Raw genomic sequence first — 22,787 nt, forward strand, 5'->3', positions numbered from 1 at the left:
ACAACGGTAACTCTGACTTGTAACAGTAGCTCTCGAGAGAAGTCGAGAATCCGCCCACATAAGTGAGGATTCAAATCAGTGAGATGAAAATTAGTTGTGATACCCTTTTTGACCAGCAGAGGGCGCCATCTGCCTTCAACTTCTGTAGTTTGATGTCATTAGACAAGCAACAAGTAGAAACCTGGGGTGTTTAAAAATTAAGCCAAAGGTGCGTTGTTCGCCTAGTGGTCTAAGCGTGTCTTTCCCCCACTCTCTACCCCCCCAATGTCCTGCCCATAGACTGTAAATAAAATGGACAGCGTTGCTCCGCCTCTTCCCGTTGTACGGTTCTGAAGCCAAAAAATCCCTCTCCTGGGCGCCGCCATTGAGCAGCCAGAGCCTGCGAAACCACTGTAATAAGCTCCGCCCTACAGCGTTGCGTCACAAGACGCTGTGTGTCCTCTGAAGTTTCACTCCACGGCGGCTGTGAATCAAAGGAAACAGGAAGTAAAACCCCGTTTTTTAAACTCTAATAACTAACGAAAAAGAAACTTTTCAAAAAAAAGAGGCCTTGGACACAAAACAGTCAAATACTAACTACATATCACCACAGCATACGGATGTGAGAAACATTCGTACGACGTGTATTTATTTTTTAAAGTTTGACTGCTCCCCCATTCAAATGAATGGGGGAGACAGATTTTTTGACCTATACCGCAGCCAGCCACCAGGGGGCAGACACACTGCTGAAAGCCTCACCACCAGGGCCGTGTCCGGCACGCTTGGTCCTGCCTCTCTCCAGCTCTCCTATCCAATGAAGGCAAAAAATAACTTGGCAAATGCAGAAGTGCAAAAATCCTGCAGTTCCACAAGTGTCCACTAGAGGCTGGCTCCAAAAGCCAAGGAAACCCCATTGACATCCATGTTAAAATGCCTGTTTGTATAGCAAGACTACATGAACATATTTTATGCGGGGTACTCATCTGTTTTGATGAATTACAGCTGAAATATTTGTATGATTAGGGGCGGGGCTTATTTGACTGACAGGTGGGTGTGTTGTAGCCAAACTCTGACAGCATTTTTGATTTGGCAACCACCATCGTTGGGGTTAAAAAAGCCTCTACAGGAGCGCTGGTGGCCTAGCGGTCTAAGCACCCCACATACAGAGGCAACAGTCCTCGTCGCAGGGGTCGCTGGCTCAATTCCCGACCGGTAGGCCATTTCCTGCATGTCTTCCCCCACTCTCTACTCCCCATATTTCCTGTCTCTCTTCAGCTGTCCTATGGAATAAAGGCAAAAAGCCCCAAAACATAAAACTTAAAAAAAAAAGCCTCCACAGAAACCACTTGGTGATATCACTGAGACTAAATGCATGTTTTATACCGTCTGTAGCTGTAACTGAATAGAAGAGGATGCTCTGTCAGTGTGTCCCACACATAGATGTACAAGTAGCTATCCACTATCAACAAATAAGAGGACACTCTCTCTTCCTCTACTTCTCAAATACAAATCCTGAGTAGTAACACACAGAGAGAGAGAGATATAATAGATACTGATACAACGACAACTTGAAGTCCCTTTTGCTGCCTTTGTAAAATAAAAGGAAGTAGGGTAACCTGGGGCATAAGGCAGCTTAAAAAACATCAAAAATATACATTATTCATGCTGATTTCTCCTCTTCAGCTTTAACTGAAATTCGGTCACTTACACCCTGAAAATAATCTTGGATGAATACATGAATCCAGCATTGTTTACTCTTTATGCTTCCATATTTCTCTTTGTTGAGCCATCCTGTCCACATCTGTGTAATGATGACACACTGCCCTGACTCTGCACTGACAACGTCTGCAGACAATCAGACATATCCTGCATTCAGTTTAGTCCTACATTTACAACAAGTTATTTATAGCACACCAATAACGCAGGAGCAGAGAGGTCAGCAGGTTTGTCCGTGTGTAATGTAAAGACAACCAGGAGGGTTCAATAGTTTCCAGCTATTGATGACTGACTCACTAACGCAGAGCGGGGGAATGCAGAGAGGACACGAATACTTACAGTTGTCTCTGAACTCGATGCCGGCCGGTAGAGTCAACTCGGATCTGTCTGCCGCAACGTCCTGAGACCTGAGGAGGCAAAGACACGCCATGAGGAGCGGAGAGAGAGAGAGAGAGAGAGAGAGAGAGAAGGACGAGGCAGAGGACGGAGGAGGGAGTAAAAATGGAGGGTGAAAAAGGAGAAGAGTGCGTGTCTGACCTGCTGTCCAGCTGCTCTCCTCTGATCATGGGTTTGACCATGCCTCGCTCCATCTCCAGCTTTCCTGAGCTCTGCACACACAGACACACACACACACACACACACACACACACACACATAATGTCAAACAGGAATCTAATTTCACTCTAACTCTATTTAGCAGAGACTTTCCTGATGTGAGAATGTGCAGAGATGTAGATTAGAGCTCCTGTTTTACATTCAGTGTACTAATTCAACAACTCAAATCTTTCAACGTGGGTGCTTCTGACTTGATCTGATCTCAATCAGGGTCTCATGTGGTCTCATGTGGTTCTGTTTGGAAGCGCCGACATGATGTCTTGTGTTAAGGTTAACGATCAGGACTCCCACGGCGAACAGTCAGATTACACAACACGCAACTGGAACTGCTTCAACGTCTTGTTTTGGATAGAAACATCAGCATTAGCTCTTTAAAATCAAAGTTAACACAAAAGTAAACTTTTGTTTCTTGCACTGTTTTTTAATTATTACTGTGTGTGATAAAGAATAGAAGAAATAGAAGAATAGAATGTATCTTTAGTGTCATTACATGTAGTGCGTATAAAGGAGAGTAAAACTGTGAGACTACAGTTAAAAAGCTTTGTTTGTTTTTGGTTGACTTTCTGATGAACTGATTTGTGATAAATATTTTTATTTTTATTTTATTTACTTTTTTTTTTTCAACTTAACCATATGTATCTTTTATCATCATCCTAATTACTATTTACAAAACTGTTTATTTATTAATTTTACTTATTTTTAAAAATTGTATTATTGTTATAATTATTGTGTATATATTTATTAACTTATTTTCAATAGTTAGCAATAATTGTATTATTATTATTATTACTATTTTTTATGTATGTATTTATTTTTAATTATTATGAGTAATTGTAATATTATTATTATAATTTTTTCTTTAACTTTTTATTCATTTTTGACTGATTTCTCAGGTACACATTGTGCAATATTTTGTCTGTACAATTCATACAGTCACAGTTGTGATGATGACAATGCATAAGAGAACACAATGAGAACATAGTGATCAGTTTTTATTAACTTTAAGTCAGGAAAATATATAGGCAACTTAATAAACAAGAAAAAAAGGACTACAGCATGAATAAATAAATAAGTAAATAGATACAGGATTGATATTAATATATGAATACAATGGCCAAATGTAACAAGTCAATTCATAATGTAGTTCTTGCCAAGTTGAGTGCATTTATTCTGTTTTTAAGAATAACCTGGCCTGCCTGATTCATCCTAGCAACAGAGAGTAATATTATTTATTTATTATTATTATATTTTGTATGCATTATTTACTTATTTTTAATTTTGTATTATTTATTTATTTATTTTACTTTCAGACTATGGACCAGGTGTTTTAAAAAGCCTTTATTTCTGCCTCTGAGTCTGATGGCTGCATTGTTTATTTGTGATATTTTGGCTGAGTCTAATAAAAACATTCAAAATAAAAAATCTGATGAAAAACAGCAGATTAAAATTCATAAAAACAGAAAAGAAAGAAAAAATTCAGTTTTTTTTACATATAAATGCAGATAGCTGCTTAAATAAGTGGATTAATTGATCAATCAAACATGAACAGAATCACTTGTAGCTCACCGACTATCAAGTGACTCGACTCTGCGTCCAGTGTTCCCTTTTTGTGCACATGCTGCTCCCTTGGTGAGGAGGATGTTGTCTTTTTTTAACCAACATAAAGCCCTCAGCTTACACAAGCTTGAATTAGTTCAACGATTAAATAAATAAACTAGCTCACTCTTGTGTTCTGAATCTTCCTCATGCTTTGAAAAGTCAGACGCTAACAGGTGGATGAAACACACGGCAGAGGGAGCTGCGGACTTGACAAGTCGTCTCGCAGCACGTGGACGAGCTGGACGCCGCAGCGGTGGTGACGGAGAAGTCAAGCGACGGATGTAGTTGTAGTTTTGTAAGCATCACTTCAGCTTTGTACTTCATGTGATTGCATTAAATATTAAAAAGTGCAAAGCTGTAACCTTCTGTTTTGATGACCCAGGAGATCTTATCCATCATCTTTTACCTTGCAGCATTTTACAACCATAGATGGGGATCTTCACGCTCTATGTTCCTGTACAGGATCCAAACCCAAAGGCATGTATGTCAAATGAACTCATGCTCACTTGGTGGACTTTAACAATATCTAATGTGGATTTTAAAGACTTTAACAAGACGTCTAAAGCAAGAATTTAAACCAAATTTAAAACATCATTTTGCAGAAGAAGAACAAGTGAGCACAATGTCCCGATGCTCAACAGGATACAACACCTCCAGCAAACATTCAAACGCTCCATGTGTGTGTGTGTGTGGGTGTGTGTGTGAGTGTGTGCATGTGTTACCTTGCTGGTAGGCAGGGCAGCTCCACTGTGGATGTCTCCGTGAAGGTCGAAGGTGGTTTCTGGTACGCTGCTGCAGCAGAGACACACAGACAGGCGGCAGTTTAGACGAGAACTGTGCTCCCTACAGCTGACTTTTCATTACTGACAACGACAAGAGCTCAGGCTTAATCCAGACACACACACACACACACACTCTCACACACACACACACACACACTCACACTCTTATCAAACTCACAGTCGGGGAGCAGAGAGCTGGATCAGAGATGCAGTAAATGAATGAGCCACTAATACATGCAGACAGTTTGCTTTATGCACATGCACACACACACTTACATAACTCTCTAATTAGGTATAAAGAGGCAATGCCAGGAGTACCGACAGACAGCTCACTGTTTGTGTGGATGTGTGTGTGGATGTGTGTGTGTTTGAGTGACAGTAATTGAGAGTGACAGGAGTTGAGTTTAAAAGACAGGCTTCTGCTTTTCACGCCCCACATGACGGGAGGGCATCGGTGTCAAATAAACAGCGCTACACGAACACAAACACACAAAGCTGCGGTGGTGTGTGTTATCGACGGGGAGCTCTTTGTGATGTACACAAAAAACCAGCCGCAGTGGAAGTAGGTTAAACCGTTAACAGCAGGACTCCACTTCATGGACCTGAAATTAGATTCATTTTTCAATCCAGAACGACACATCCGGTCTTCTAGATCCTGATCCTGACTGTTTTTAAAGACGACGTGTGACGACTCTCAGCTGGTGTGTCAGTAACGTTCACGATCATGAAGTGAAGTTGATGAACTCTGCACCGGGAAACAGAAACAAGTCAATTCTATCGAAGAGACTGAAAGCACAAAGTGATAATCTGCCTCAGAGGGTTTTAGAACTTGTACAACATGCGACACAACGGTCACAAGTTATTGAACCTGGAGCCCCCGTCTCCACCTTGAGGACAGAGGTCTCATAACTCAGGGCACACACAGAGGCGGACACACACATTGGTCTAGCACAGTGTGTGCTCACGTGAGACCACATTTAGGACCGCCCATGATCCCTGCATCCAAAGCAACAAACACACAGAGTAACAGACCAACCTTGTCATTAAAGCCTAATTAATGCAATATAAACTAACTTCTATTCAAACATGTGAATGTTTAGATCATGCATTGCAGTAGTGTAAAGGCGTTTTTCGACCGCATGGACTTTACCCCGGAACTACGTGCATTTCGACCGGAGGAACCAGGGTCTAAATTTAGTTCAGGGGTAGTTAATCTCCTCCTCTTTTTTTAATTTGTTCTATCTTTTTTGTATGTGTGTGTACTGAAATATAGCACCATCTAAAACAGGCTCCGGGTCAACTATTTTTTCAAATTTTTTTTTTCAAATTTTCTTGGTCCAATTTTTTTCCAAAATGTTTGTTTTTCAACATTTTTTTCAAATTTTTTTTCAACATTTTTTTACAAGATTTTTTTTTTAACACTTTTTTTTTCAAAAAAAATTTCAAAAATTATTTAATTTTTTTTTTTTCCAACATTTTTTTTTTCAAAAAAAATTTCAAAAATTATTTTATTATTTTTTTTTTCCAACATTTTTTTTTTCTACATTTTTTTTTCTCTACATTTTTTTTTTTTTAAATCTTTTGTTACATTTTTTTTTCAAAAATGTTCTTCGTCAAAAAAAAATTTTCAAATATTTTTTTTTCAATTTTTTCCAAAAAACATTCACAGTCATTTTTTACTGCCCTCTACTGGTCTGGTGGTGTAGGGCATTTACTTTTTTTTCTCTCCATACGTCACTGGCCTGATTTGCACAATCTACCCAGGACTTCAGCCCGCGGCCAAAACGCAGACAACAATGGGGGCTCAGGAACCTTTTAGTTCAGAGTAAAGTAGTTCTGGGGGTTAAAAGACCCTGGAACTCTTGGTCGAAATGCACCGATAGTTCCTGCTGTGTTGTATTAATAAAAAAGGGGGACACAGAGGGAGTTCCTGGGAATGCAAACTAGTTTAGATTTAATAAGATTTCAAAATATCCTCATCAGATATTTAATGATGGTCTAAAGACGTTAATGAAGGAATGCATCCGGCTGAGAGTCTCCAGTTAACAGGGTCGCTGTTTAAACCAAAACACCGGCCGATCTCTGCCACGGCTTTTTGAGTTCAAAAGGATTTTAAAGCCGTGTTGAAACGTCTCTGCTACTCTTTTTCCGTGGACTGATTTGACATGACGTGTGATCAGTTTGCCTCTGGTGTTGCTCATGCTAGTGAAAGTTAATAACCATTGTCAAGGGGTTTTGACCAATCAGAATCAAGCCTCTTACACAACCAGAAGAAGAAAAGTGTCTTTAAAATGACGTTTCAAAATGTCCATGTCCACATTAATGAAGTCTACATAAGATGTCTTTTCGTTATTAACGTTTCAGACATCCAAACATGTTGGTGGATTACGTTTCATCCCAGACTCTCCCGTCCTTCATGCCCTTTTCTCGCCGACTAACTCCAAATACTTGTTGACAGGCAGGAGATTAAAGTTCACAACACTCAGAGCAACAAGATCATTTGACCAGCTGCCAAAAAAACATGGTGCCAAATATCTGAAAAAATCAGGGGGGGATGCCAAACTGTGGCGCTAATCGTTTTGAACATCCTGATGCGTCTCCAGCTCGGATGAACGAGGTATCCTCCTGAGTTTGTGCAGCGGAGCGTTGGAGAGCAGCCTGGAAAACCACATCCACAGCATCAGGGTTTTATTCCACGCTGAGGTGACACTGAGCCGCACAGAGTGACAGAAACTCACCAGATATTACTCCCATTTTCACATTTGATATCCAGAGAGACAAATCGTTGGTCTAATTATGAACAAAGTTGTATTTCTGACTGATTGGATCATTTTTTGTTCATTTAAAGCAGCTGTGTTTAAGTATTTTTAGTATTTGAAGGCAGCAAAAGAAGCAGTAAACATTCAACAAACATATCAGAGCTTTATTTATTATATAGCTGCAGTGTTGTGTCAGATCTGCTGCCTGTTTACACATCCAGATAGCCAGTTTGCACCATAGCATCAACTTTAAAGCCCTGTTTCTGTCCACCAGATGAATGTTAAATCAAATATTTACTCTCCCTAAGCTTCTCACCAACCTGAGTGTTTTTTGTTTTTTTTACCTCTTTAGCTGCCAAATCCTCTTCAGCAGCTGCTCGCTAACTCAGTCTGCATTTTTTATTCGGTGCTTGGCAGCCGATCTGCAGCGCTGCAAACAGCTGCCTGCTCCAGATGAGAGCAGACCAAAGTGATGAGGCTGGAACTACCAGAGATGTGAGACTTCAACCAAAACAAAGAGCGGAGAGAGGATATGAGACGACACAGAGCTCAGAGGATCTACAGAGGAGGTCTCTGGTTATAAAGCTGACTGAAACTAACATTAGTGTGTCTTGATGATGACATTTCTATGCTAATGAGCCTGTCAGCGACAACCCTGTTTATTTCTATATATTAGTTTTAGATGTTTTTAAGATGCTACACCATGCAGCCATAAAATCTCCTGAAACTATGAGTGATAGGTTTGATGTTAAAGGACAGCGGGAAGAGATTTTACATCAGAATACACTTGATACAAGACAGGATCCACAAAGAGATTAGAGGTCCTGCTTTGTCCACAGGGGGCGCCAAAATCTAGCAAACAAAAAGTTCCTCATATGAGCTTTAATTCATTAATAATTTATTTTTTGTACAGAGAAAAAAGATAAATATCCCTTCAGAAGTATCATTTGCCCCATTTAATTTACCTCCAATCAGGGGCATAGACAGACTATATTTATTGAATTATTTACTTATCTATCTTTTATTTTTTTTCTTTAATTTATCCATTATTTATTTATTGTTCTTTTATTTTATTTCTATGAATTTAATTATTTAATAAGATTTTATTGATTGTTTTAATCTTTTTTTATTGATTTATCGTTTCTTTTTTTTTATTCATCTTTTATTTTTATTTAATTTTTTCACACATTTTATTATAATTTTTTTGTTTTTATTCTATTTTATTTTAAATTTGTTATTGATTTATTTTTATTCTATTTTTACATATTCATTTATTTTTTATTTCTCTTTTTTATTCAATTCTTTATTCTCTTTTTTTCTTTTTATTATATCTTTTATTTTCTTTTTATTATTATTACTTTTATCATTTTTCTGTCAATCCACCAGTTCATTCTGGCAACTGTATCTCAATTCTCTAAATCAAAATACCACCAAACCGCACTACGCAACATGAGGCTATCCGTCATCTGTGCTTGTTTACATCCAGGTAGTAGAGCATTACAATATCGTGACAGGGGCCACTAACTGGAGCTACAGCCCCACCTGGTGGCAGGTGTCTACTAGTCACACACATCCATATTTCAGTGGTTTAAGGGAATATTCTTGTGCAGCAAACTATGAAAACAGCATCAACATTACGCTCTAAGCACTGAAGTTCAACACATCTTTGTAGCTTCCATGCTGCCTCAACGTCACAACTAATCAAAGTTAAAAGAAAGACTCCCTCCGCTTCTGAACCAGGACTTTAGAAGCAGCCTGTGAATGTAGAGTAGCTCCAGCTCTCTACTCCTGTTGATCGCCTCTTCCTCTGTGGTCAAGGGTGCTAATCAAATACACCTGACAGACTCTGAGGAATGTGACCTGCACTACAGACTCTCTCACCCTCTGAGAGCACGGTGTGAGGTATCTGTTACACACAGGGACATTTATTCCTGGTTGCCGAAAGCTGAAAAAAAAAGGGTGCCACTTTTCCTCCCAGCTGTTTTCATGTTCTTTAAAAAGACTGCCTGAGTCACTGGTTTCATGTCATCCACATCCAGTCAACTTAAAACTTCCACTGCCTACCTTAACGCCAACTGACAACCAAAGTTGGTGGTTAATTCCTCTTGATACTTCTCCTGGTTTGGCTCTTGTTGTTGTATTCTCTCAGCTTGTAATGTCTCGTTTTAAAATCTGTTTCTCTTCCCATTTTTTCACGATGCTTTGGATGTCCTGTGCAAAGCTTTGTGGCTGAAATGTGCCACATGGACTCGACTAAATGGTGCCTCCAGAAAGTTTAGAAACTCCTGCTGTCTGTTATTTATACATCACTGCTTTAACACACGAGTTTCACGTCTCCTACGGAGCTCAAGAAGTCCTCCTTTCATACTCTGCCATCAACTTCAGACAACTCTAAATGCATTCAACGTTAAAAGAACAAGGTCAACTTCAGGAAACAACTTTAAAAACACTTCATAAAGTTGTACGGTTGACCTCCAGAACCCTGAAAAGCCTCAAACAACACGATGTTAACACGAGAGGGCGGAACATGTAAGTTCTGGTTCTGGTTTGGACTCATTAGAAAGAGCTAACTCATGCAGAAACACACAGAGCGTGAGTTAAAGAGCGTGGTACTTACACCTCTCTCTGCCTCCCGGTGTTAGTCCTCCATTGAGTCATTAAAGGGCCATTCATCTCTAATCCAGACCTCCTTTCTTATCCCTCACTCATCCATAACAGCTCACACACTCCCTCTCCTCTCATCTGCTGTGTTCTCTCTCTCTCTCTCTCCCTCTCTCTCTCTCCCTCTCTCTCTCGCGTTGGTGTGTGAGACGACAGCGAGCAGGAGGCCACACCCAGCACCATGCTGATCAGATTAGAGGGCAGACCGCCTGCCATAACCCCAGACCTCCGCTCTTCCTCTCATTTCCTCATTCTCTCCATCCCTCCCCTCCCCCTTCATCTCTAAGTGTGGCTGCCAAACCTCAGCCTCTCCTCCCTTCATCTTCAGTAACACCCTCTTTCTGGAGGAGGCAGCGTGCAGGGAGGACTCGCACTCTCTCTTCACTCACCCAGACTTGTGTCGGCTTCTCATCATGGCCGCCGGTTCTCTCTTCCCGCCCTGGTCGAACATCGGGTCCACGAACTTGAAGACGTGCGCAGAACCGAACTGGATGGTGGAGCCTGAACGCAGCACCGTCGTCTCGGTGACTCGCTGCCCGTCGACGAAGGTGTCGGCGTCCGGGCCGTGCGGCGTCACCGTCACCATGCCTTCGGTGTGCATGAGGTTGCAGTGGTGGGGCAAGATCCCTGGACCGAGCAGCTGCAGGGAGACATGTATATCACATTGTTAGGCTGCATTTTAAATGTTTTCAACCTGGTTACTATTATGACTTTGTGCAGGAGCTAACATTTATTCTCTTCATGAATTATTCCCCCCTTCATTTCTTTGATTTAGCAGATTTCACAAAGTCAGATAAGACGTTCTCACATGTCTTGTTTTCACCAAGACACAAAGATAAAGTTTAAAATCATTGATGAAAAGAAAAACAAACACAATCAACACATTTTAGACTCTAAAATCTGAGAATTTTGATGATATTCCTTTAAAAAAAAAGACTTTGATGATATTTTTAAACTGTGACAATGTTCCTACGTCAGCATCCTCCAGTTAACACCTTATTCTTACACTCAGTGTCAGACGAACACACGCTCAGTGAGCAGGAGCTGCTGAGGATGTCACAGCTTTTAAATTAGCATGAATAAACTCAACACCTGGGACGTAAATAAAAGTGATGTCAAGTGGAAACTCGAGCTGAGTCTAATATCTAGACAGCCTCAATCTTCATAGTGTGCCTGATGTAAAGAGACAAACATCTTAAACCACCGACAGTAACATCAAGAAATATGTTAGCTCATGTAAAGAGACGGTGATATATTAATATATTCATGCTTTATATGTTTTACACCTCTCCTTAAATGAATAGATAGTTGTAGTTTATGGATGGGCATTTTGAGCAAAATTACTGTTCAATAGTTGTAATATCAGCTTATCTCCCAGGGGCTAAAAACTTGTTCTGAGTCACTTCTTTGTCATTAAAGAAAATTTAAAAAGGGAAAATAAATCAGCTAAAATCATAACATCAAGTTTGGTGAGAAAAAAATCAATGAGTTATTTTTTGGCTATATCATTCAGCCATTTTTTAAGACTTGCTTTTATGTGACTTCACTCTTGTAACCACTTTTTATTCTTATTTATCTATTTTTCCTCTTTTAACTAACTAATTAATTGTTTTTTATTGTATTTGATTCTTATTATTTCCTTTTTCATTTATTATTTTAATGTTCTTAATCAATACATTTCCATTTTCTATTTTCTCTGATTTGATTATTCCTCTTAAAACATCTTTATTGTCCATTAATGCTTCTATTTACTTATTTATATGTATTTATTCGTTTAGTGTTATGAGCCTATTTATTTATTTTTATTCATTTATTTATTTAGATATTTTTTAAAACCACTTTGTTCATGATTTATCAGTCTACTGTCTCACCACTTAATTCTGTTTCATTTGCATTTACTCTTTTAAATCCTGCCATGCTTTGTTTGTCAAAGCACTTTGTAAAAATTTGTTTTTAAAGGTGCTATATAAATAAAGTTATTATTATTTTATTATAATATTATCATTTATTACAACTGGTCATGTTACTGTTATAAAGTACTTTTTACTATTATCCATCTCTGTATACAGACATCTCTATATATACATATACATTTATTTATGTAGATTGCATACAATCCATTATAACCACACCATAATAACACCATGTCACTACTGAATCACATTTGCTTACTGCCTGTAATTACAACTATTTACATCATGTGTAACATTTGTATATACCTTTAATTTTTATTTCAATTTTTAATGTATCTACTTTTTTTTATTATTCATTTAAGGTGACATATCACGCTTTTTTCATCAATATATATTGGTCTAAGAGGTCCCCAAAACATGTCTTTAAAGTTTATGATCAAAAAAACACTTTGAAATCAGATTCTGGTCTGCCTGAAATACCCTCTTCTTCAGTCCTCCTCAGAACACTCTGTTTTCTCTCTGACCACGCCCCCTCAGGAAGTGAATGTGCCTCGGCTCTCCAGCACGTTGATCTAATGTTTACATGTTGGCTGAATATACACGGCTGCTCAGAGATCACGTTACTTCAACCCTCTGAATCTGATCCAGAATCTGATCCTGACGGAGAGGCGCCTGCAGCAGGACCTTTCTGAAGGATTGGTCACAGATTTAGTGTTTCTTGTTGTTTTATTTATCAGGATGTAGACGTGTGTCTTGGTACACAGCTACGAACATGTAGCTATGTGGCTATGCTAACTAGCGCTAGCACTTATCCATGATAAATAAAAATCATCCACTAGATCTTCAAATCTGCAGACGTGGGGAGTAAAACCGACCTTTGTGTTTATTAAGACAGCCTACAACTAGCATGCCTCCCTCCTAAGCTCCTTGTTAGCACACATGTGTGCAGGTAATGAAAAACGGAGGAGTGATTCAGTATTATTTTATACAGTCTATGGGCTGAACAAGCTCCGAGCTCTGACTCCGTGATAGACCGGATATTGCTGTTACGTAACAAAAACACGGAAGTCTTTAAACGGCTCGTTTCACACACATTTACAGAAAGGTGGAGAAATCAGAACAGGGGCAGAATGGATTTTTTTCATTCTCGGGGGGTTTGTAGACAGGGACACATATTTCAGGTAGAGAACCATTAAAAAGTCAATTTTGCATGATATGTCACCTTTAATTTATTCTCTTTTTGCTGTTTTATTCTTGTACTACTTTTGCTACAACAACCAAATTTCTCCCCTGGGATCAATAAAGTATTATCTTATCTTAAGAGCTCTATGACTCTGCACAGTTGTAGACATGATGGTTAGATTAATGTACAGGTATGATCTAGATGTGTTCTAGTTTTAGGTTGCACAGTTTGGAGTTCCTCTCAGATCTCTGACGGCTGCAGAAGTCTCGGCTTTATTCTCTAGTTCTGAATCTCTCACTTCTTCTTCTTTGGTTTTTAATGGTGTGACAGTTGAAACCTCATCACAACCATACATTTTCAGCTGAGATAACTGTCACATGAAGTATTCTATTTTTATCATTAAACAGAAACATGTCTATTCCAGATCAAAGATGGGAGCTGAGTTCATCTTTACCACCCTTGAGTGTGTCTCTAGTTACCTGGATGGCCCCGTCCTCTGTGCAGTCTGATCCGACCTCAGTGATGCTGTGCTGAAGTCTGTACAGCTTTGGTTTGTCCCGGGAGTCAGACCCGTCTAGACACACACACATGGACACATTCAGCACTGAGCAGGACGTTCTTCACATCAGATTTACATCACAAAGAAGAACTGTTACATAAAACTTTACTGCACACTTCTATCAGCCTCTGAGGGAAGAATCAATCCATCATCTGAACACACACTGGTCTACAGCGGGTCATATAAAGCTAATGTGGCATGAGGAGTGGGTGGCGTGTGGTGACAGTTATTAGTGAACAGGAGTTTAGTACAAGCAAAGCATATTAGTTCACTTCAAAAAGGGAAGAAGGGGAAATGTAGCTTCTGTGGGAAAATAAGATTCTGGTTCAAGAAAGAGTGAGTTTCAGAAAAACCTCAGAACCACATTCTGAAAATAATACAGCAGAAAAATCACCAGGAGGAGCTACGAGGACAGCTGATGTCCTCCTTCCATGTTATATACTGAGATCTAATAAGAAGCATTAGCATGTCCTAGATTTCAGCTGAGGCTTTGATCATAGGATCAATGTGATCGTCACTGATTGCTCTCTCTACTCGGTTCTTACAACTCGTTCCTGCACTGAAGCTCACTTTGTGCAAGTTTCATTTCATTCTTTACATCAAACTTACTGTTTCTTACTCACTTTTCTCTGCCTTTCTACAGCAATATGTAAAACTATGCACTTCAATCATCTTTATTGAAGTAAAGCTGCTTCATCTTAGCTGAAAAATGTCATTAAACCTGTCAATAAAAACCCAAGTGCAGCATAAACTGTCTTTAAAAAGTGCTCAGGAATGTCTTTAAAGCATTAAAAGACTCTAAATCTGCACCTTTTCCTTTACTGATGTAATATTTTTACTTAATATAGCATGAAAAGAGAAAGTTTGACATTTTAGAAAGCAGTTATTTGCTTTCTTGCATTTTTTAGGGTAAACAAAAAGCTTCAACTACAATCCAGGCTAGCTGTTCTCCCTGCTTCCACTCTTAATGCTAAGCTAACAAGCTGTTGCTTCACATTTATCAAACAATCGTGAGATTTAGAATATTTTTTGTCAAGGTGTCTGCAAAATATTCATAAATCTGTATAATTTTTGAGCTGCTATGATGAGGAATTAAAGGTACAGTGTGTAGAAATGGAAGGTCAGATTCTAGACTGAACGCTTCCATGCTCACACCTTCTTTTAGTGAAGCTACGGTGGCCTTCAAGGACAAGAAGCTCCTGTGATCCTCCATTTGTCAAACTTTGAAAATCAAAAACTTCAATTAAAGCAATTTTTGGCACGTTTGTTCCCAGTTTGGAAGAAATCAGGCATGTCCCGATCCCGATGTCAACTATCGGATCGGTGATCGGCATTTGAGCCGAACATCTCATCCGATCATTTACGTCTGCTGTCACTGACCACAATAAGAAACATGGCGGTGCAAGATGGCCGCCTCCGGGGAAGAGAACCCGCTCTTATGTAGATTTAAAAGCTCATTCTGAGTTTACTTAATCAAAATAATGTTTATGTTTACAAACCTTCTTATAAATATTATGTTTAATTTGTATCAAGTCTGTTCTGATAAATGCAGCTAAAAATGACACACTGTACCTTTAAGTCTCATATGCTCAAAGTTGCAGTCAGTGTTATGTGGAGAAAAAGAATATTAAACTGACTTCCTCTCACTTCTCTGAGCAGATTTAGTTTGTTTATTTAAAAACATGCACAGTTATCCTACTGAGGACTACAAGCACATCATAAAAATACATTTAGAGGGTCACTGCATCAGAAAATCCCATGAAGAGGTGCAGGTTAAGCCCTCCTCGTGTGCAGAAGCTGCAGACCGCTCAGGTTTGATTCCAGCCTCTCCCAACTCCCTACTCTCTCCACTCTCAACAGAGCACAAAGCCCCTCAACCTCACCCCCCAAAAGTAAGCTAAAACAATCCCATGAGCTTGTGCACGAGTCACAGATGAAGTGTGGTGGGTTTCTTTACCTTCGTGGTGCCGATAGGCGTAGTAGGCATAGTGATTCCCTCGCCCTAGGCAAACAGGCAGGCAGGTGCAGAGGTAGAAGGACACATGCACAAGACCCCCAGACACACAAACACGAGCAGACACGCACACACACACACAAACAAACACACACACACCATGCCATAAGAAGAGGGAAAAGAAAAGACACATAGCAGAGGGTGAGAATGCAGCAAGGAGGAAAAATGCAGCATTTCCTTGTTAAAGCATTAATTGCATGTACACACACACACACACACACACACACATTTATACGTCCTTTCCTGTGTGTTTATGACGCTTTATGTGCTTCTATGTGTCGATGTAAACACAAAGTAGAGAACAGAGTCAGATTACAGCCTCAGAACATTTAATTCAGGCTGGAAATGTGCCTCAAGGGGTGTCATCACCTGGCATCTCAGATAAATGTTCACTCTTACTGATGTTTCACCAAAAAGTAGCATTAAAATCTAACATATTCAGTAATAAGGTAATTAATGTATGCTTAAATACAGTAATAAATGATGGACTTTAAGCTCTGATGTCACCTGGTTATGATAGTACAAGAACAAACACACACACACTCACACACACAGACCCAGCACCCATTATTTACAACAGCCAACAAAGTCAGTCCCCATATCTCGTCCTCATACAGTGAGCGTCAACCTGACGGTGTGTGAAGATGAGTTAGTTCATTCCTGCTTCATCAGGCTGGATTATTAGATGAGGTATCAGACAGACAGACAGACAGAGAGAGAGAGAGAGGAGGCTGAAGAGAGGGGATCAGTAGCAAGAAACAAGCTGTTAGGGCTTCATGACACACATTTAGCAAGACTCAGGACGGGTTTGGTTCTCAAAATGCTCCCGTAGGTGGTGTCACAGGTTTCCATACCGCATTCCCAGAGCGTGGTTTTTGCAACTTACCTTTTAATTTGCTCTGAGTTCCTCACACAGACAAATCTACCTCTAATTCAAACAGTGTCTCAGGTTTTTAGGGACCTTTTGAGATACTCTAAGTCAGCTTTTTTATTTTCAGTCGTATGACAGCTGCCTCACAATCCTTCTGATTCTCAGGGTTTCTGTTTAGAGCAGCAATGATGATGATACAAGTTCAAACTGTTTGCTGTAGAGATGAAGTTAAGAGCTGCATGCTCCCTCCACCTGTGCTTCATTAACTTCCTATTCACCTGCAACCTACAACACCTAACCTAATCACATGACCAATGACCTAACACAGCAGCCTCACAAGACAACACTATACATATAGTGAATTGGCTCCTACATAAACACTAGAATTTCAAAATAAACAAAGTTTATTTGTATGAATGACAGTTAGGATTTTTCTTTGCATTATTTCAAATTAATTTAATTTGGTTAATTTATTTTCATTTAATGAAATAAAATATAAAAGATAAAATCTAATCAATAAAATACAATAAATAATACAATACAATTAAAATATAATTGTATGAGCTAATTTGATTAATTTAGTTTAATTTAATTATATAAAATAATATAATATAATACATACAATATAATGAATACTATAATAATACAATTATAAAACATAATTTAATGAATTTAGTTTAAATTAATTATATAAAATAATATAATAAATACCATATTATAATGATTAATATGAGAATAAAATTACGATATAATGATTTAACAAAATTTAATTAACTGGGTTTACTTTAATTATATAAAATAAAATAACATCATGAATTAAATACAATAAACAATACAATAATACAATGATAGTATAATTCTAAAACATAATTTAGTTAAAGCTCCTGTGAGGAACTTTCTGTTTGTGTTGACTTTGGCGCCCCCCTGTGGACTAAGTGATCTTGCTTATTTTGTCCTGTACATGTGTAAATTATGTTATCTCGTCTTGCTTTCAACTAACAGTTAACTATTTCACTCATTAAGAATAATTTAGTGCAGAAAAAGGGTTTTTCTTGACGTGCTGTCAATCACCCCATCTGACACCTACCCCCTCACAGCGATTTCAGGCTTTAAAATAAAGAAACAGAAATGAATAATATCTTTTCTAACAACCTTGTTTGCTTTTCTAGGTCATAAGAAAGCGTCACAGTCCATTTCATGACCACTCAAAAACTCCTCACAGGAGCTTTAATTTAGCTTCACTTATTATATAAAATAACATAATAAATAAAATAATATAATACATAATATAATAATACAATTATAATATAATTATGACATAATTGTATTAATTTAGTTTAATTAAATTACTTTGATTGCATACGTTTGCGTTCATTCACTTCAAGTGTGATAGTGTTACCAGAATTTACGAGGAGTCTCCTTTCCAATCTCTTATATACTCTAGAAAGGCGCCAATCATGCCTCATCTTTAAGTCTCTTGTAGGTGTAGAAGCTAAGTTGTCATGATTAAGTATAAATTATGAGGAGCTTTAAAAGGTAGGGATACTGACAACTTCTTTATTGCTCTTAAATTACAACCATAACATCTGCTCTAGATTTAAGTGTTTAAAATCAGCTTCCCTGTCTCAGTTGAGTTTAACTATCATCCACAGGTACCTGCTGCTACATCTAACGGCCATCTCCGCCCAGCTATACACTTCAGCGACCTCCTGCTGAGGCTTTTAAACACTGAGGAAATCCTGCAGAAACCACAGAACAGCTGGGATCCATAAAGCAGCCTCATGTGATGAACTCACCTCAGCAGGGAGAGGAGCTGGGGCTGTTTTAATGCAGCTGTAGTGCCCCCTACTGGCCACTACACGTCATAACAGGAGCGTCTGCAACACTTCTCCTACTGTCACACGTACGACAGATGGAGAGCTAAGACATCACAGATGCAGAAGCTGACATAAGGACGGTGTGTGTGCTGTGGTCGTACCTGGGCTCAGCTCCACAAGGTAAGGCAGTTTCTCAGGCGGCAGTGAGCTGCTGCTCCCGTCTCTCCTCAGGCCCTTCTCCTCCATTTTCCTTCCCTTCCTCCCCTGGTAGTCTGGCGGTCTCTTCTTCAGCTGGAACACTAGTGCACCTGACACACATCAGACATATTTTAGAACATTTTAACATGAAAATTGTTCATTTTTCACCTTTTTTTAAATAGAATATAGATCATTAATGATAAGGAATGATCAGCTGATTCATGAAATGTCCTGTTGTACTCTGATTTTCATCTTCCTAAAAATGAAAGCCCATCCGTACATCGTGTGCTCATGTCTCAAACCCTGCTCGTCTGTGACTTCAATGTGAGTAAAGGACACAAGGAGAGCAGTGCTACTTTAACGCTGTAATGACTGTGAAGCAGCTGTAGGGGGCGGTAGAGTCAAAGAAACCAGGACACCAGGAAAGTGACGTGTGTGTTTCTGCATGAGTGTGTTACCTCTGTCTGCAGGCCAGTCCCTGAAGATCTGCAGGGGACACTCTAAGTCGTCCAGGATCGCCTCCTTGCCTGACTTGTCATCTTGCTGCAGAGAAGAAAAGAACAAAGTCGAACTCAGCGAGTTGATAACAAAGCTCAGTAATGACAGTCTGTGGAGCTGCCCTCTTATTTTCATGTGACTGACAGATATAATGTGAGAGCTCCAGAAGCTTTGAATGACTAACAGATACTTCAACATCAGACTGAACTATGATGTCCTCCTCGTGTTCAGAGGCTCCAACACTTCCATTAACATGTCTCGATGTGAAGGAGCGATGATGCTGATTGAGCCTGTGTTAGTTCTTATTTGTTACGATCATTATATGACTCAAAGATCAGGATTCCTAAAGCTCCTCTTGAGACGACTTTCAGAGCATGAAAAACAATTCTGCAGCGAGGAAACAAAGACAGATTCAGCCGTATGTTTTGTTAGCTGTAGCTACATCTTAGTTTGTTCATTAGCTTGTTAGCCTCTGTTTCTTTCAATATGCACACTGAACTATAACAATCCTAAACGCCTCTATTAAATCAAAGACTAAGACCTTTATATTTGCCATTGCCTCCCTATCATAGCTTATTTTAACTCGCTTTAAATGCTTTTCTATGTTTTCCTTATATTTGTCATTCAGACATTCAGACAGGCATAAAAGAACACAATTAAAATGACAAATATGATAAAACAGAGAAGAAAAGGAAAATTAGAAATATATAAAAAATTACATTAAAATTTTAATTTAAAGTGGGTTAAAATAATCTAAGATAGGAAGGCAGTGGTAAATGAGAAAGTCTTAGTCTTTGATTTAAAAGAGGTGAGAGTTGGAGCAGACCTGCAGCTTTCAGGGAGTGTGTTCCAGATATGTGGTGCATCATGACTAAACGCTGCTTCACCATGTTTCCTTCTGACTCTTGGGACTGAAAGCAGACCAGTACCTGATGACCTCAGAGGTCCAGGTGGTTCATAAAGTAGTAGCAGATCAGCCTAAACCATTCAGTGCTTCATAAACCATCAGCAGGATTTTAAAGTCTATTCTCTGACAGACAGGAAGCCAGTGTAGGGATCTAAGAACTGGAGTGATGTGGTCTACTTTGTTAGTCCTTGTTAGGACTCGAGCAGCAGCATTCTGTATGAGCTGCAGGCGTCTGATGGACTTTTTAGGGAGTCCTGTAAAGACCCCGTTACAGTAGTCTAGTCTGCTAAAGATAAATGCATGGACCAGTTTTTCTGCATCCTGCTGAGACATGAGTCCTTTAATCCTTGATATATTCTTAAGGTGATAGTAGGTGGACTTTGTAATTGTCTTAATGTGGCTGCTGAAATTAAGGTCTGAGTCTCTGACTACACCAAGGTTTCTGGCTTGGTTTGAACATTTCATCATTGCAGATTGGATAAGAATAAGAAATAAGAGGTATCACTTTGTCCACAATGGGGCACCTCAATTGATATAAATCAAAAGTTCCTCCCAGCAGCTTTAATGTCACTTCCTCATCAATGACCAATCAGTATCAAGAAGGGGCGGGACTTTAGATATCAACTTGAGGCCCCTGCAGAACAGAAAGTTATCACACTTGTTTTTTCAGTGTACAAATTCAAAGTTTAGAGCTGCTGCTAATGCTCTGACTCGATTCCATCAATAGATTTTACAGTTTCTAGTTTAAATGCCGTTGAATTAAAGCGAGTATGAAGCTTACAGAGCATTTTAAAACAGAGTTAACGGTCCTAACGGGAAGCGGAAGTGACGAGGAACGACTTTCCTATTCTAGAATTCTACAATAAACCCTGACGAGAAGCCGAAAGGTAGCATGAGCGGCTACATCTGTTAGCATCAAAATTAAGTTAGCCTACTCATAAAAGAGGAGCTTTAATACCACCTGAAGCTGTATTAGAGCTCATGTTTGCAGTCAGTGTGAGCTAAAAACACCTGGGTCGGTTTCCTGGGATATTCTTGTTATTTAATGCATCATTTTCAAATCTGAATCCAAACCAATTAGTATATTTATGTTATTATTTAAGAATAAAATTTTAAAAATGTCCCTAAAGTTAATAAATAATCGTGTTTAAGAAATTTGATTGCAATATTACTTTAAAAAAACAAAACATGGTGATCATTTTGGCAGAAATCGTGCAGCCTTGGCGGTTATCTTAAAATAATGATTCTATAAATCAGAATGATCAAACTTTAATCTTCTTATTCCCCATGAGATGACTCTGCTGTAACAAATTGTTCTAGTTTAGGTTGTTGTGATGACTAACTGGTGTGTTGATGTTTTTAAGAAAGAAGAAGAAGTACTCTGTTTTCCCCAAAGGCTTACTTTTCTCCTCTGTGACGAGATAAAGATGCTCTCAGGCTCCATGAATAAAACAGTGTGGCTGAGTTTTCTTTAAAGTAAAGCACAGCCGCCCGACATATTTTCATCCTGTTGGTTCTCATCAGTTCACGTCCCCTCCCCCTGCACATAAACACACCAGCAAACATGCTACCAGCTAGTACGCCGCTGCTTAGTCCTCATGCTCACTAAGCTAATGGACTTCCCCTGTGCTGCGGCCTCATCAGCAAATTGCTACTGACTATTAACAGTGTGTGTGCGTCAGTGAGTGTGTGTGTGTGTGTGTCTGTGTGGTCTCTGGAGGGTCCTTCACTGTATTGGCTGAGGGAGCAGGAGTTAGTTCATGTGATTGGCTATCGACACACAGTCCATCTGAAAGGATAGATACGGGAGAGGCTGTGGAGGGGGCAGGCAAGTTCACGTATGCACGAACATGCACACTTTCACACACTGACACAGAAAGACACACACACACACGCACACAAACACACACACACACAGACGTAGAGCATCTGCTGCTACAGCACTCAGTCTGAAAGCAATTGAGTTGCATCCCTCCCAAAAGGTTTGAGTGCCAAGCAGCGTTCTGTTTCAATCCACCCGTCCAGAGAGGCGTGTGTGCGTTCATCTGTGTGTCTATGTGTGAGTGTGAGCATGACCGTGACCTTGGCTGTCCTCCTCACAGCCTCTGAAGAGTGATGGAGGTGTTTATCGATGAGACATGAAGACAGAGGTTGTGTGTAGCAGGGAGGAAAAAGGATGTCGGTGTTAAGAAGAAGGGAAGAGCAGAAACACTCTCCAAACTAAAAGAGTCAATTAATAGATCTGTGATTAATCAGAGTGTGATCGTCATGATGTGTTCGGAGGGATCATCTGCAGCTGGAGGGGTCGTGAATCACACAACACCACAAGTTCACAGTCCGCTACACTCAGACTAGTTCAACTTGAGAGGCAGGATGTGATTTATGTTGGACAAGGAGGTTCAGGAGGTTTGTTTACAGAGTTAAGCTCAGGATTACACGATAAGGTCTCTTACCCGTGCGATGCAGTACTCTCTGGGGTTCTCCTTCTCCAGCCCGTACTTCTCCAGCGCCTCCACTACGGCGAAGTCGGCCGTGTCTCTGGTGGAGAGCAGGATGGTTTTGTACGGGATGTTTGGCTTCAGACTGTCGGCGTATATCCGCAAAGTTCCTCCTGCAGGAAAGAACAGAAAGATGTTTTAACCATTGAGACTGCACTACAAATAAAAGACCAGCAGGCATGAACGAAGGTGTGTTTTAATGCACTCATTCATGGCTG

General features: G+C 39.5%; 1 protein-coding gene across 15 annotated transcripts in view; it reads right to left on the reverse strand.

Annotated features, from left to right (window-relative positions):
• The window catches only part of afdna (afadin, adherens junction formation factor a), a 151,938-nt gene that overhangs the window by 66,717 nt on the left and 62,434 nt on the right, over positions 1-22,787 (reverse strand). For 9 of the 15 annotated variants that reach the window (XM_034699046.1, XM_034699036.1, XM_034699044.1 and 6 more), the window contains exons 6-14: positions 22,525-22,682; positions 19,125-19,209; positions 18,630-18,776; positions 15,724-15,768; positions 13,687-13,781; positions 10,501-10,751; positions 4,632-4,701; positions 2,233-2,303; positions 2,035-2,102 (exon numbers count right to left, since the gene is read on the reverse strand). In XM_034699046.1, the coding sequence (XP_034554937.1) occupies positions 2,035-2,102; positions 2,233-2,303; positions 4,632-4,701; positions 10,501-10,751; positions 13,687-13,781; positions 15,724-15,768; positions 18,630-18,776; positions 19,125-19,209; positions 22,525-22,682 (990 nt within the window). The remainder of the gene's footprint in view (positions 1-2,034; positions 2,103-2,232; positions 2,304-4,631; positions 4,702-10,500; positions 10,752-13,686; positions 13,782-15,723; positions 15,769-18,629; positions 18,777-19,124; positions 19,210-22,524; positions 22,683-22,787) is intronic. The other 6 variants (XM_034699042.1, XM_034699047.1, XM_034699039.1 and 3 more) reach the window with 1 other exon arrangement.

The sequence above is a fragment of the Notolabrus celidotus genome, chromosome 13 (assembly GCF_009762535.1).
Source record: "Notolabrus celidotus isolate fNotCel1 chromosome 13, fNotCel1.pri, whole genome shotgun sequence".
Lineage (NCBI taxonomy): Eukaryota > Metazoa > Chordata > Actinopteri > Labriformes > Labridae > Notolabrus > Notolabrus celidotus.